General features: G+C 39.7%; 1 protein-coding gene across 1 annotated transcript in view; it reads right to left on the reverse strand.

Annotated features, from left to right (window-relative positions):
* Nucleotides 1-8,524: 8,524 nt before the first annotated feature.
* Nucleotides 8,525-15,000, reverse strand: part of LOC311044158 (H-2 class II histocompatibility antigen, E-S beta chain-like) — a gene marked incomplete at its 3' end in the record, with an annotated part of 8,747 nt that continues 2,271 nt past the window's right edge. The window contains exons 2-6 of the mRNA XM_084055577.1: nucleotides 14,751-14,834; nucleotides 13,059-13,313; nucleotides 12,039-12,311; nucleotides 10,955-11,132; nucleotides 8,525-8,552 (exon numbers count right to left, since the gene is read on the reverse strand). Coding sequence (XP_083911703.1) covers nucleotides 8,525-8,552; nucleotides 10,955-11,132; nucleotides 12,039-12,311; nucleotides 13,059-13,313; nucleotides 14,751-14,817 — 801 coding nt within the window. The 5' untranslated portion in view covers nucleotides 14,818-14,834. The remainder of the gene's footprint in view (nucleotides 8,553-10,954; nucleotides 11,133-12,038; nucleotides 12,312-13,058; nucleotides 13,314-14,750; nucleotides 14,835-15,000) is intronic.

A 15,000-nucleotide genomic window follows, 5' to 3' on the forward strand; every position in this document is an offset into this window, starting at 1 on the left:
CACCCCCCCTTGTGACAAAGTCTTGCCCCCCCTCCTGCAGAGGCTAAAATTGTGTGTGTGTGTGTGTGTGTGTGTGTGTGTGTGTGTGTGTGTGTGTGTGTGTGTGTGTGTGTGTGTGTGTGTGTGTGTGTGTGTGTGTGTGTGCGTGTACGTGTGTACGTGCGTGTGTGGTTAAACCACTGAGGCTTCTGACTGGAAACTTGAAAATCGAAACTTGAATTTCACTTCCTGATTCACTCAGCAACCAATCAGAATTATTCTTTTATTAAACATCACCTGTTACTATAGAGACATGTTGAACAACCTGAGAGACAGACAGAGTGAGTGAGTGAGTGAGTGAGTGAGTGAGTGAGTGAGTGAGCGAGCGAGCGAGTGAGTGAGTGAGCGAGCGAGTGAGCGAGCGAGCGAGTGAGCGAGCGAGCGAGTGAGCGAGCGAGCGAGTGAGTGAGCCAGCGAGCGAGTGAGTGAGTGAGTGAGCGAGTGAGTGAGTGAGTGAGCGAGTGAGCGAGTGAGCGAGCGAGTGAGCGAGTGAGCGAGTGAGCGAGCGAGCGAGTGAGCGAGCGAGCGAGCGAGTGAGCGAGCGAGCGAGTGAGTGAGTCAGCGAGCGAGTGAGTGAGTGAGTGAGTGAGTGAGTGAGTGAGCGAGTGAGCGAGTGAGTGAGCGAGTGAGTGAGTGAGTCAGCGAGCGAGTGAGTGAGCGAGCGAGTGAGTGAGTCAGCGAGCGAGTGAGTGAGCGAGTGAGTGAGTGAGTGAGTGAGCGAGTGAGCGAGTGAGTGAGCGAGTGAGTGAGTGAGTCAGCGAGCGAGTGAGTGAGTGAGCGAGTGAGTGAGTGAGTGAGCGAGTGAGTGAGCGAGTGAGCGAGCGAGTGAGTGAGCGAGCGAGTGAGCGAGTGAGTGAGCGAGCGAGTGAGTGAGTGAGTGAGTGAGTGAGTGAGTGAGTGAGCGAGTGAGTGAGCGAGTGAGTGAGTGAGTCAGCGAGCGAGTGAGTGAGCGAGTGAGTGAGTGAGTGAGTGAGTGAGTGAGTGAGTGAGTGAGTGAGTGAGTGAGTGAGTGAGTGAGCGAGTGAGTGAGTGAGTCCACATCAGTCCAGAAATCCTTTTGACATTTCTATGCATCCAGTAGAATGAATGGTTATCAAAGTGAAAGTGTCAGTTATTAAGTCAGAGATGAGACGTACGGCATGGATTTATACTCAGAGGGCATTTCACTGCATTCAAGTTCAGGAGAGTTTGGAAAGGCAATTCTTTTGAACGCTGCCTTTAGGTACCACATGGAAAGCACTAAAGCAGGCGTTTACATTTCTTTCACCATTTAGTAAATATCTGGAGAGAGAGAGAGAGCACTTTTAGCAGATGGATAAAGGGGCGCGGTCTTGAGCCCCCTTTAACCCATTTTGGGCGGGAACCCCATATTTAAAGTTTTTCAGAAAACTTAGGTCAGGATTTAGAAGGTGTTTTTAGAATCGGTCTCAGGTCTAAATGGCTTAAAGGAGTAGTTCACCCAAAAAAGTACTTATTTTCTATCAATTACACCCCATGAAGCCTTGAATTCGTGGAGATTTATTAGTTTTTGTCTCATTCCTGAGTCAATAATTTGATTACCGGTGGTCTCTCCGGTAGGAGACACGAATTCTCCTACCGGATACATTAGCATCTTTCCACCGGTCATCATATTATTGGCTCCATGAATTCAAGGATAGCAGATCTACAAGCTCACAACGTGTCGTTGTGAGCTGCAATTTTCACTACTTTTGGGGTGACACTCTTGTATGTTGAAGTAGAGCAGGGGTCTTCAACGTTTTCAGCCCAAGGACCCCCTAGTAGAGAGAGAGACGAAGCAGGGACCCCTTAGCTGAGAGAGAGACGAAGCAGGGGCCCCCATACATTGCATACAATTGTGTTGCAGATTAAACTTTTCAATAGATTTCATAGATAGCTTCATTGACTATCATCAGTGTTGTGTAAATTAATATTTTTAGTTCATTTCAGACATTTAACCACTTAAACCTTCAATAGTTGGTACTTGATTTTATTCTTTTTCCCTCTACGCTAAACCCCTTTGCCGAAAATAGCAGATCTACACAACGCTCACAACGCCTCGCAGCGCGCTCACAACGCCTCGCAGCGCGAGGCGTTGTGAGCTTGTAGATCTGCTATTTTCAGCTAATGTTCATCAGAATAGAGATGCTAAGGTTCAACCACAAGTGGTTAAAATGTAAAAAAAAAATCCTATCACAAAGATTTGGCGGACCCCCTGGAGTAACTCTGAGGACCCCCTAGGGGTCCCGGACCCCCTGTTGAAGACCCCTGAAGTAGAGCATTAATTTAGGAAAAAGAAAACACTTGAACATTTTAAATATGGAGATACAAGTTATTATAATAAACATGTTACAGCTTTGTGAAATAATAAGACCCACTCTTCAGTTATTATTGACACTTTTTACACCATTTACCTCCACAATCTGACCCTGAACAACGTGTGATTCCCCACATTCTGGCCGTTCCTGCTGGAACAACAAACACATGGTTTGTTGACACTGACACGCAGGGAACGTTCCAGATCACCTCCGCTGCGGCGCTGCCTGCCTTACTGGTATTTCATTTGTCCTTTGAGCTCATAGACCTACTGTTGTTTTGGGGAGAGTGAACTTTATTATGATTTGTTTGTTTATTTTTTGGGGAATCTAAAAAGCTGCCGATCTACTCGGTGAATTAAGTGGAATGAACATTAAAGGGATATTTCACTTTCAAAAACACTTTGGGTCATTTTATCGTCTACTCAGGCCTTTGTGAACCCCCCAGGCAGTTTTTAAGTTGCTCGATTCAATATTTAGATATTTTATATACATTTTATCAGACACGCCCCCTTCCTATACAAACCCATTTTAACTTCAAACTCCATTTTTAACATGTTAGATTCATCTAACATGCTAGATTATACACCTCTAGGAGTTCAGATAAACACTGAGGTGCCAGGCCATTCAGTGATTTAAAAACAAACAATAAAATCTTAAAATCAATTCTGAAGTGAAGCCAGAATGGGTGTAATGTGGTCACGCTTGCGGGTTCCCGTTAGGAGACGTGCCGCAGCGTTTTGGACTAGCTGTAAACGTGCATTATGGAGGCTTTGTTTAAGCCAACATAAAGTGCATTACAGTAGTCCAAGCATGTGGTGATAAAAGCATGAATGGCACGCTCTAAATCATTAAAAGAAAGCACAGACTTGATTTGGGCGAGCAGCCTTAGATGATAAAAGCTGGACCTTACCACATCTTTTATCTGTTTATCACGTTTGAACACATTGTCAAATTTGACGCCAAGATTTGAGACAACGGATTTAACATAAGGCTGCAGGGAACCAAGGTCAGAGGTAACAACACCAGGACCACTAGGCCCAAATACTATGACCTCTGTTTTACTCTCATTTACACTTAGAAAGTTAAGAGCCATCCAAGCTTTAATGTTGTTTAGACAGACAGACAGACAGACAGACAGACAGACAGAGAGACAGACAGACAGACAGACAGACAGACAGACAGACAGACAGACAGACAGACAGACAGACAGACAGACAGACAGACAGACAGACAGACACTTACTGTGAAACATGGTTGCCACTCCGGAGACTGTGGCAACCACAGATACAGCTATTACTGAGAAACAGGAATCACATGTTAACTCATACATGTGATAACAAACTGATCATACAGTTTACATAGCAAAGTGATAGATTAATCACTTTATTACAAACCAGATGCTGTCAGACCAATAAGGGCCCAGCTTCCTGCTTTGAAATTGAGTCTATATAGGAAGTGACAGTTCATATGAATGGCCTGTAGTTTAGCTGTTTTACCCCTGCTGGTGTCAGAAAGATTTTTTCTCCATTCAACTGGGTGGGTTTTTGGACGAACTTTAGACATGATTTTCTTACCTTAATAAACATTGTCATAAATACTATATGCTTCCAGTCACTAGTTTAAAGTCTCATTTCAATCTTCATGATGTTTTTTGGTAAATTATGGTCCACTTTATTTTAAAATTGACGATAAACTAGGGTGCGCTCTAGGAGGGGCGGGATGATTTGATTGACAAGCCACACAACCAGTAGCATTCATTCCCCGCCCCCCCCCCCCCCCGCTCTTGATTGACAAGCTATCCAACCAATAGCATTCTTTTAGGGATTGATTTCCGGTTCCTATTCCCGGTGTCTTTTTGGCATATATTAAAGATGGCGGATTTCAAATTCCTGAACAATCGGTTTCATTTTCGGTCCGTAGAAACCAGAGGTGTGGCCTTAGTCCATTTTTTTTATACAGTCTATGGTTAAGACATACGAGCGCATACAAGCAGAAAGGATTTAGCTGGAATATTTTCATTGAGAGAGAGGAATGAGCGAGGTCTCTCAACGTGGGCAGCCTGTCCTACAGTAGGCTATTATTACGTCCTTCTGAGGATATAGGCTATGATGCAACATTGTTTAAGGATATAACCGATATAAGCACAGGAGCTCTTCTTCACGTTGTGGGTTTTTGGCCACAGGACTTCAGCAGGAGATTAGAGATATTCCATTCAGGACGATGTGATGGTATCATCCTTCACAAAGAAAGTTTATACTGTCACAGAATATGGTACCCAGTGAGCCATAGTCGGCTATTAGACCTCTGTCTAAAACAGGGTTATAATTGGTCTAACAGTGAACGTTTTTTAGACGTCTAGACGTTGATTAGCTGTTTTTTAAGCGTCTGTATATAGACGTCTATATTATAGACGTCATTTCAACGGCTATAATCTAGACGGTAATTATAACCCGGTTTTAGCCTAGCCCTTAGATGTCTAATAGCATGAAAAGTGCTCAGTGGGTGATAATCCCACTGGCAAACACTGTAGGACTGCAGATTCCACTGTCTGCCAAAAGCACATTATTCTAAGGAGAGAGATAACGTTACGTTACGCACTGGGAGGCAAAGGAAACCCTGACAAATGACTTGAATTCAATGAGAGCCAGGTGGTTTATTTCATGATCCTCTTTAAACCCAGCACCCCGACAGCTGATGTGTTCATTCTATCAGCATTCTATAATAAAACATCAATAAGGTAGGAAGGTTTGTGCTCTTGACAGAAAAGGCTTTACCAAAAGTTACAGCCAGGTGTGAGATGCCAGCAAAGAAGTCCAGAGACAATACAATATTTAGTGTCAGTGTGTGAGCCTCCTCTTGTTTCTATAATTCAATAATCATCATTTAATAGTGAGTAGTGTTGGGACAGTGTGCGCTCCAGGTAGAGAGCTGCTCATTGGACAGGAGCCAGCCGGTGATGCCCTGCGTCTCTGGTGGTTCTGAAGTAGACTAGCCTATGGTAGTTTGTCTGTAAACCATCTATACAGTTAGTCGTAGATTAAGACCAGTGGTGGAAAAAGTACTCAAATGTTTTACTTGAGAAAAGTAGTGGCATCAAAATGTACTTAAATTACCGAAAGTAAAATTACTAAAATGTTTGAAAATAGCAGATCTACAAGCTCCCAACACGTCGCGATGCGACGCGTTGTGAGCTTGTAGATCGGCTATTTTCAAATAGCCTAGGTATAAAATAGGGCTAAAGTGGTTAATGTATGTTTCATAATGTCATAATGTATATCTAAAATGTAACTAGTAACTAAAGTTTTCAAATAATTGTAGTGGAGTAAAAGTATAATATTTGCCTCTGAGATGTAGTGGAGTAGAAGTAGAAAGTATTGGAAATTGTAAATACTGTGTTTGGTGTGACCTTGTGGAAGTCAAAGTGACTCAATGTGACAAAATGTTTCTCCTTCTTTTATTGATATTCAAACCAAGCAAATGAAACCCACAATCTAACGGCTAAACTTCAAACCATTCATGGTCAGGGGTGCAGATCCCAGGGAGAAAGAGGGGACATGTCTGACACAATAAAGTATTTAGAAATAAATGATATCATTTAAAATACATATTTCAAGGTTTTGTTTTTGCCACCGTGTGTCCTGATCATCAACAACTACCAAATAAATACATCCACAAGCTTCATCATCTTCATCATCATCACTTGTCCACAGAGCTGTTAACTAGTTTAATGAGTGAAGTTCAGCCAATATGAACGATAGAAACACAACAGTGGAGCTGAAAAACGTAAAGATAAATAATACTGACCAAGGAATATCTAAACTGTCTGAATTAGACACTTATTTTGTTCTTTACTTTAGTAAAGTTTGAACGACCTTTGTTATTGTTGACATTAGTTTGTTTCATATATTGAACATGGATTTGGTGTTTATTTAATGCTAAATGTCAGACAAACTGTAATCATTGTGAACATTATTAGTTTGTTTAAAATCCAAGCGTTAACTCTATGTTGGTGATATTATTGATGTTCCCTCCAGAAAGTCATTTTTTGTGGTTCCCCCTTAAATTAAGATCTGCTCCCCTGCTCATGATTACATATTGTAAATGATGACATAATGATTACATTACATTACAGTCATTTAGCAGACACTTTTAACCAAAGCGACTGACAATAAGTGCATTCAACATAGGTAGGCAGAAGTCTTAAGTGCATTCTCTTCTAAAACAAGCAACTAAGAGTATACCTAGAGCTAAGGTAAAAGTGCAATATATCAGCTACCTACTTTCTTAAACAGATGAGACACATAAAAAAATCAAATGAGCAAGAACTAAAACAAATAAGTGATGATTACATATAAATCATTACTTAATATAAATGATTGCATGTCATCGGTGTTTCCCATTAATTTCCTAGACTAAGGCAGCCCACCATTGTCTAATTTGGGTGGACCAAATTAGACGGTCATCACCATCACCCATCACCCGAGGGGTCTAGGACCTAGACACATTATGCGTTTCTGGATTGAATGCTCCTTACAAATTGCATTTTGTTTTTAATGTCAATAATTAAAGTAGCTATTCTTCTTCATAATATGTTTTTAAAGGTGATATACTGTAGTTAGTAGCAGTGACTGAGACAACAGACTGAAAAACAATGCTGTATAACTGAATGCGTGTGAGCGCACATGCGCGTCCGCAACTGGTTGCGGCCCACATCAAGTCACCATTTGACCAATGTGGCCCGGACCCCAAAATGAGTTTGACACCCCTGGTCTAGGTCCACCCATCACCTCAGACCACCCTACAGGGTTTAGGTCCACCCATCACAGGGACTGATGTCATAATGATCGTAACACATTAATTATCACACATTATAAATGATTACATAATAAATGACTTATGGTCAATTATAAAATAATAAAACCTTTTTCACAAACATGTCTGACTGACATCCATTCAGATGGATATTAATATTAATGTTATGAAGAACTCTGATAGTGTGTGTGATCATTTATTTAATGTTTCAATATAGTTTAGAACTGAAATATTATGTTTGTTTTTTCTGACGACAGAAACTATAAGTAATTTGATGAACCGCCCACACTAATTGGGACTCCCTCTTCCTTTGGTGTTTCGCCCAGGTGGCGCCCCAACCCCAACCCTGACCTTTAACCTCACTAAAACTACGTCTATAAACTTAACTTTAACCCTAAACCCTGACCTTTAACCTCCCAAAAACTATGCCTAAACCTAAACTTAACCCTAACCTCACCTCAAAACCACGTCGACCTGGGCGAAACACCAGGAAAAGACAGAGTCTGCACACTAATTATCATTAGCTTTGGCTAGCCAATTATCATTTTTAATTGTTTAAAGGACACATTTTACACATTGTGAAAAAGTTTGATGATGTCATCATTGTGCTGCTGTTGTGATTATTTAAAAAGATTGTTGATGTCATCATTGTGCTGCTGTTATGATTATTTAAATTAAAAGCTGAATGAACACACATGTATTTACTCCTCTCTACCAGCAGCGATGACTCTCTGCTTCTCTGAAAAACACACCCAGGTGTTCTGTGAAAAGACAATAAATCAATAAGAATCAGAATGTATTAACTGTGTGAACATGTTAACATTTAGAATAACCTTCCTTTATAATAGTAAATTCATCATTCTCAAATTATTAGTTGTGTTATTCATAACTGGTTAAATGTTTGTTAGTGGTTAATGATTTAAAACGATGCTATACATAGTTAATAGATCTTGAACAAGTTATTAGTAAACTAGTTAAAAACCTAACCTCCCAGCAGCCTCCCTGCAACTACAGTAACCATCAAAGTAGAAACAACTCAGTCCATTCAAACAACATGTGACAACATGTGAATACTTTGTCAATACATTGTCATCAGTGTTGTCTGATACAACAAATCATTTGATTATTACATTTGATTATTAGATTCATTATTATAATAAAGGAAGCAGAAGACACATGATAATGTGAATTCACGCGACCGGGATGGTTTACCAGGCTAGTTGTTTCACTTCTTACACAAGCATGTTGTTTTGTGTATGTTTTAGAGTTTTATACTTTTATACATAAAACAAAAAAACAAAGTTTAGTAAAAAGAAAGAGGGAGTGAACCTGGGTGTGTGGGAGGAGTCTAAAGATCGTCATTGGTTGTCGGCACCAGAATACGGCCTGATAGAAGAAGAGGAGAGACAGTTAAAACAGAATAAATCCTATCCTATGTACCATAACACAACAACACAACAACATTAGGGTTCAGTCATCAGGGTCACATGTTGCATCAGAACTAATGTGAACATTTGACTCTTATTTAGGACTAAATGTAACACTGATGTATTAAAGCTAAATGTGACAACATAGAACACACTTTGACCTCTAACTAGTTCGTCTAAACTGGTCTAAACCGGTTAAGGTTCTAAACCAATATAAACCAGTTTAGGTTGTGGCTTTACATGTTTGTTTGCATTTCTGTGAGGGTTCCACATGTCATGTGATCCTCTGTTGATCTGACCTCATTTCTTCCACTGGTAGTATAATAATTAATGAAACATGTTAATTGAACATGTTAATCACCTCATTTCTTCCACTGGTAGTATAATACTTAATTAAACATGTTAATTAAACATGTTAAAGGTAGGGTAAGTGATATTTTTGGGTTAAAACAAAAAGTATTTTGTTAAAAGGTTAAAATACTATATTCTGATAGTAATCATTGCTATAGAGTGTTTGTTCAGTAACAGGAGTCTCCATGTCTCTCCAGCTCTTTAATAAACAGAAAATACATTTTTTGGTAGGTGTCAAAATCTCAGCCAATCAGGAGAAAGTACCCATTTTTAAGCTTAATTTGTATAGTGTTCCAGTTCCAATTTTGTCTGCTCATTTCTTAGTGTCATCACTTCCAATTTCACTTGTTTAATCTGTATCCTGATTGAGTTCTCTGTCCTGGTTGGATAAAATTGGAAATGAAACTGAAACTGAAACGAAAATGCATTTTCTGTTTTATAAAGAGCTAGAGAGACAAGGAGACTCCTAATACTGAACAAACACTCTATAGCAATGAGTACTATCACAATATAGAGCTATTTAACACTTATTTTAACCAATGCAAATCACTTACCCTACCTTTAATTAAACATGCTAATCACCTCGTTTCTTCCACTGGAAGTAGATGAATCCAGACAGGAACAAGACCAGACCCAGAACCAGACCTGATGCTCCCATGGCCACCTTGTTCTTCACTGACTCTGACATGGAGAAATCTGACAATACAAATATTATATTAATTATATGATATGATATTATATTATATTATATTCAGACCTTTATAATCGATGATTATCTGCAGCCATTAGTAAACTAAGCTGATCAATGTTTTAACTTTCAGCAAAACAAATATACCTTCAGGTATAAATAGAGAATAATCCTTTAACCCTTAAAACAGAGTGTAGTGTAACACATTACAGTAGATTACAGTAGATTACAGTAGATTACAGTAGATTACAGTAACTGACCCCAGTCCATCTTGATAGGCGCGGTCAGGCTGGGATGTTCCACCATGCATGTGATCTTCTCTCCTGATCTGTATCACTCACACACACACACACACACACACACACACACACACACACACACACACACACACACACACACACACACACACACACACACACACACACACACACACACACACACACAATAGCATTAGAATAAGATAAGTTTATACTGATATTTAAAATAATCATGAAGTAGAATGTGTGTCCATGTGGATCTGCTCAGAGCTGAAGCGGCCCCTCCTCCCCGCCCGGTCTGGCAGTGAGTGAGCAGCTGTTAATTAACACTAACATTAGGACAGATTGTGAAAGTAGACGATCTACACGCTGAAACGCACCGTGATTCAACACATTGATCTGTTGATCTTTGTTAATATTTTATTCTATGGAGAAAAAAAGAACTTGTTTGACTATGTTTGTGTAGGAGCGTGAATGCCCCGCTGGGCTCTCCTCCGCTCTAGTGTTTATTATGTATTCCACTATTCCCTCCCCAATGCAGGAAATATAGGAAAGCAAGAGGCAGAAGAAACTTAGTAACGAGATACACACGTTATAGCGTATTCCTGTGTGTGTATTCATGTATAACACGCTCGTGTGTGGGTCTCTGTGTGCGTTCGTCATGCTTGCACGACGACGAGCTTGATGCGTGGTTGTGTCTGGAGTGGACTGGTGATAAACACTGCGTGTGTGTGTGTGTGTGTGTGTGTGTGTGTGTGTGTGTGTGTGTGTGTGTGTGTGTGTGTGTGTGTGTGTTTGTTTGTGTGACTTAATATTAGCCTACCAATTAATGGGCCATTTTAAGCAAGTGAGTACAACTTGTTTTATTTTGAAACTACATATGTATAGTTGTCTATTATAGGTGTGTATTTCTATGTATAGGTGTCTGTTAGGTGTGTACCTGGGTGTGTACTCCAGGTAGGAGTGGTACTGGTAGTACCAGTAGAGGTGTGTATTTCTATGTATAGGTGTCTGTTAGGTGTGTACCTGGGTGTGTACTCCAGGTAGGAGTGGTACTGGTAGTACCAGTCTCCATCAGACACATCGGCATAGGAGAGACCAGAGGTCAAAGGTTCTTGACCTCTCCACCATGTCACCAGGATCACTTTAGGATAGAAGTCGTAGCTGCTGCACCTCAGCATGTGAGTGTGTTCACCACGACGAGGGGGAGTCTCTGACTTCAGTCTCACTTTGGGCTCCACTCCTAAAAAAAGATGATTATTATTATTATTATACCAGTCATAGGAACATGTCATTATCATTAATAATTGTATACCATTCAAATGAGATCCAGATGGCACCAGAGAACAACGTTTCATAGAATACTGCAGATTCTACAATAGTCTACAGTTTTCTATAATGTAGAATGCATTTATATAATGTAATTTAAACATATTAAATAATTCACAGTTACACAGTGATTTACATAAACAAAGCTAAACCAATCAATATCATTCAAACATAGCTTAAATTAACTAGAGTAGAAACAAACAAAACAACACACATAATCCTGTAAAATATTACTAAAGTGATTAAAAACATACAAAACAAACTAGTAAAGACAATAATTAAATATGAAATCAGGGTAAATGAAGTGTATAGAGGTGTGTTTTAGCCTGCATGGTTCTTTTTAAAGTTGATTTAAAAACATTAATCCTGGTGTCTCTATTTTAGGAAGGTCATTATATGTAGGTGAAAACACTCAGAAATAGATCTATATGTTTCATTTATACTCTGTGTACGATGATGACACCACATGTTGTGAGCTTGTAGATCTGCTATTTCCAGATCTGCAAGTTACAAATGTTCACTTTAAAATGTATTCAAAGATTTGCACACATTTTCACGATTTTTCAAAAATAGCAGATCTACAAGCTCATAGTGCGGCACTCGGTGCCGCGCTATGAGCTTGTAGATCTGCTATTTTTGAATAGTCAAAGAAATCTAAAATGACACAGATGCGTTCCCGGATTGAATAAGGAATGTTTTATAATCATTATCAGATCAATATTAACACCATTAATCATCTCTGAATAGAATGATTTATTATGATGTCATGTTATAGTTTATGAGGTGATGAGTGTTGAGTGCTGCTCTGAGATCAGCTCACCTCTCTTGTTCAGAACAGAGGAGTAGAAGATCTCAATGTTGGATTTGCAGAATCTCTCTCGTTCTGCTCTCCTCACAGCCAGTATTGTAGGATCTTTATTCCAGCGCTCTGCGTTCTTCACACCAAACTCAGTGTATCCAACCCACTGATCTACTCTACTGTCCCACCTGAGGATCTCATCACCATCGAAATTCACTGACTGTATGTACTGTATGTCCTTCAGCTCACTGGAGTTAAACACACAGCGGGCAGCCTCATAGTACACATATCCATCTGGAAAAAGACAATTAAAATGTCATTAATCAGTTTTATTATCATCTGTATAAAATCAACACTAGGCTAACTGCTCCACATCGGCCAAATATGTCACTACATAAAGTCTAAAATAGGTGTGTGTGTGTGTGTGTGTGTGTGTGTGTGTGTGTGTGTGTGTGTGTGTGTGTGTGTGTGTGTGTGTGTGTGTGTGTGTGTGTGTGTGTGTGTGTGTGTGTGTGTGTGTGTGTGTGTGTGAGTCACAGCCACAGAGTAATAGGAGGAAGGTGGGGCTACTAGCAAAAAAAGTATCAATTCTGCAACATAGAAATACTCTGTTACAAGTAAAAGTCCAGAATTCAAAATGTACTAGAGTAAAAGTACAAAAGTGGGGCGTCGCATCACGACGCATTGTGAGCTTGTAGATCGGCGAATTAAAAAATGGCCAAAATGTATATAGGCCTGAAGTGGTCAATGTATGTTTTGTGATAATAATCAAAAGCTACAAAGTAACTAGTAACTACTATAATATCAGTGGTTCTCAAACTTTTTTCATGTTTTTTTTTTTCAAAGATAGCAGATCTACAAACTCATTCGGTGCACTCGGTGCTGCGCTATGAGCTTGTAGATCTGCTGTTTTTGAACACCCAAAGAAATCTAAAATGACAGATATGTGTTCCCCGATTGAATGGGTTAAACATTTTCATTAATGTTAAATATATTCAACCGTTTTAGTTAATAACTATTGTGTTCATAGTATTCATGTACCTTTCACTGGTGGTTTCTTCAAGGCAGTGAGAATGGTGTCCAGGTTGCCTTTGCAGTAGTGCTGCCGATCCACAGCTAATGCATAACCTTCTGCCATGGTCATAGGATCTACAAACGAAGGCTGAGGCTCCACCCACTTCCCTTTGTTGTAGTCTGCGTAGAACATCACTTCACCATCCAGTGCCTGCATGTACTCTTTATATGAGTCTTTAACTGCGTCTGAACAGCCAAGGACATTAATCTGCTCATGGAACACTGGAAATAAAACAAATTTAAAATAAAGTCAACAACAAACATCTTCATCATCATCATCATCATCATCATCATCATCATCATCATGTTAAACAGTCATGTTTGGTTCTAAAGGTGAATATTAGAAGTATCTTCCTGTCAAACATTTTATTCAACAGATTTAAATGTTTTTATAATATTATGAAACAGATTCATAATGATTTATTTCAGGATGTGAACATAACATTATATAATATAATGTAATATAATATACAGTGGTGGAAAAAGTACTCTAATGTTTTACTTGAGTAAAAGTACAAAAAGTATTGGTGTCAAAATGTACTTAAAGTACCAAAAGTAGAAAGTACTCATTATGCAGAATGTCCCATTTCACACGTTTTCAATTGTATAACAATCTTTTGAAAATAGCAGATCTACAAGCTCACAATGCTTCGCATCGCGACACATTGAGAGCTTGTAGATCTGCTATTTTCTAATGGTCTAAATGTATATAGGGCTACAGGGGTTGTAGGCATAGGATGAGAGTGGGTTTTTGATAGGATGAGCATCAGTGCATTTCTCTAGACGGAGGAGTAGGACAGGTTGGTTCATTAGAGTCTTTTGAGTATTTTAACTGGTACAAGTGACATATAAGTGGACACTGAACGGTTGGTGGTCAAGTTGACATTTCTTCTGAAGCAGGCCAGTAGATTAAAGAGGTCCCTCTGTCCTCTGCTCTTCTTATAACTGTGATATCTCCAGGTCCATGTTGTGTCTTAAGTCAGGGACTGGACTACTGGGGGAGGTTTAGTTGTTAAGGGGTCTACGGATGGTGACCAGACTTAGACCAGAAATTAGCCCTAAATTCCCTGAAGGCCACAGGTCTGCTAACGTGGTTGAGTGCTGTTTGCTTGTTTCTCTCACAGAATCTGGCAACACTGAGGACTAGCTTCATGTCGTTCTGCATGAACGGTAGCTCATAAGGGACATTCAGTGCATGTTTGAGTGTCAGGACACTCACACTGCATAATGAGAATTAGTGGGAAAAAAACGAACTTTGGAGCTGCTAAAATAGGCATTACTCCATTATGCCAGTGGAAGGGGTCTCCACAATGGACAACAGGGGCTTCTATTGAAAAAGTCAACTGCCCCTGGTATGTTGGTGAGTGATTAGCGACACATCAAAGCAAACACCTAAAATGACTGAAACTCTCCTTTAAAGCAAACATTTTTTACTCAAATATTTGCTTTTGGGGGTCCCTGGAACTGAATATTTTGAGATGGGGTTCCGTGGCCATATACATATCATTTTGGGGGTCCTTGACATGAAAAAGTTTGAGCACCACTGATATAGAAACATATGTTTTTCAGAAAACTGTTGGGATTTAGAAGACAATTTAGCAGAATCGGATCCTCAGGCCTCAATGGGTTAATTTAATAACATAAATATAATGTACTTACTTCCTGGGATCGCTTTGACATGAAGTACAGAGGAGAGGATGAGGAGGGTGGCTGTAATCTTCATCATCAATGATCAGAACTGACCTGAATTTAACAGATGAGAATAAACAGATGAGAATAAACAGATGAGAATAAACAGATCAGAACTAGAAAAAGTGCTCCTGGAAGCACAGGTGTCCGCCAGGTCAGGTAGGTTATTGTGGCCCAGCAATGTTTGGAATTCACCAAGCAGGCTGGAATGTGTAAAATC

The sequence above is a fragment of the Gymnoscopelus microlampas genome (genome assembly GCF_963454915.1).
Source record: "Gymnoscopelus microlampas genome assembly, chromosome: 4".
Taxonomy (NCBI): Eukaryota; Metazoa; Chordata; class Actinopteri; order Myctophiformes; family Myctophidae; genus Gymnoscopelus; species Gymnoscopelus microlampas.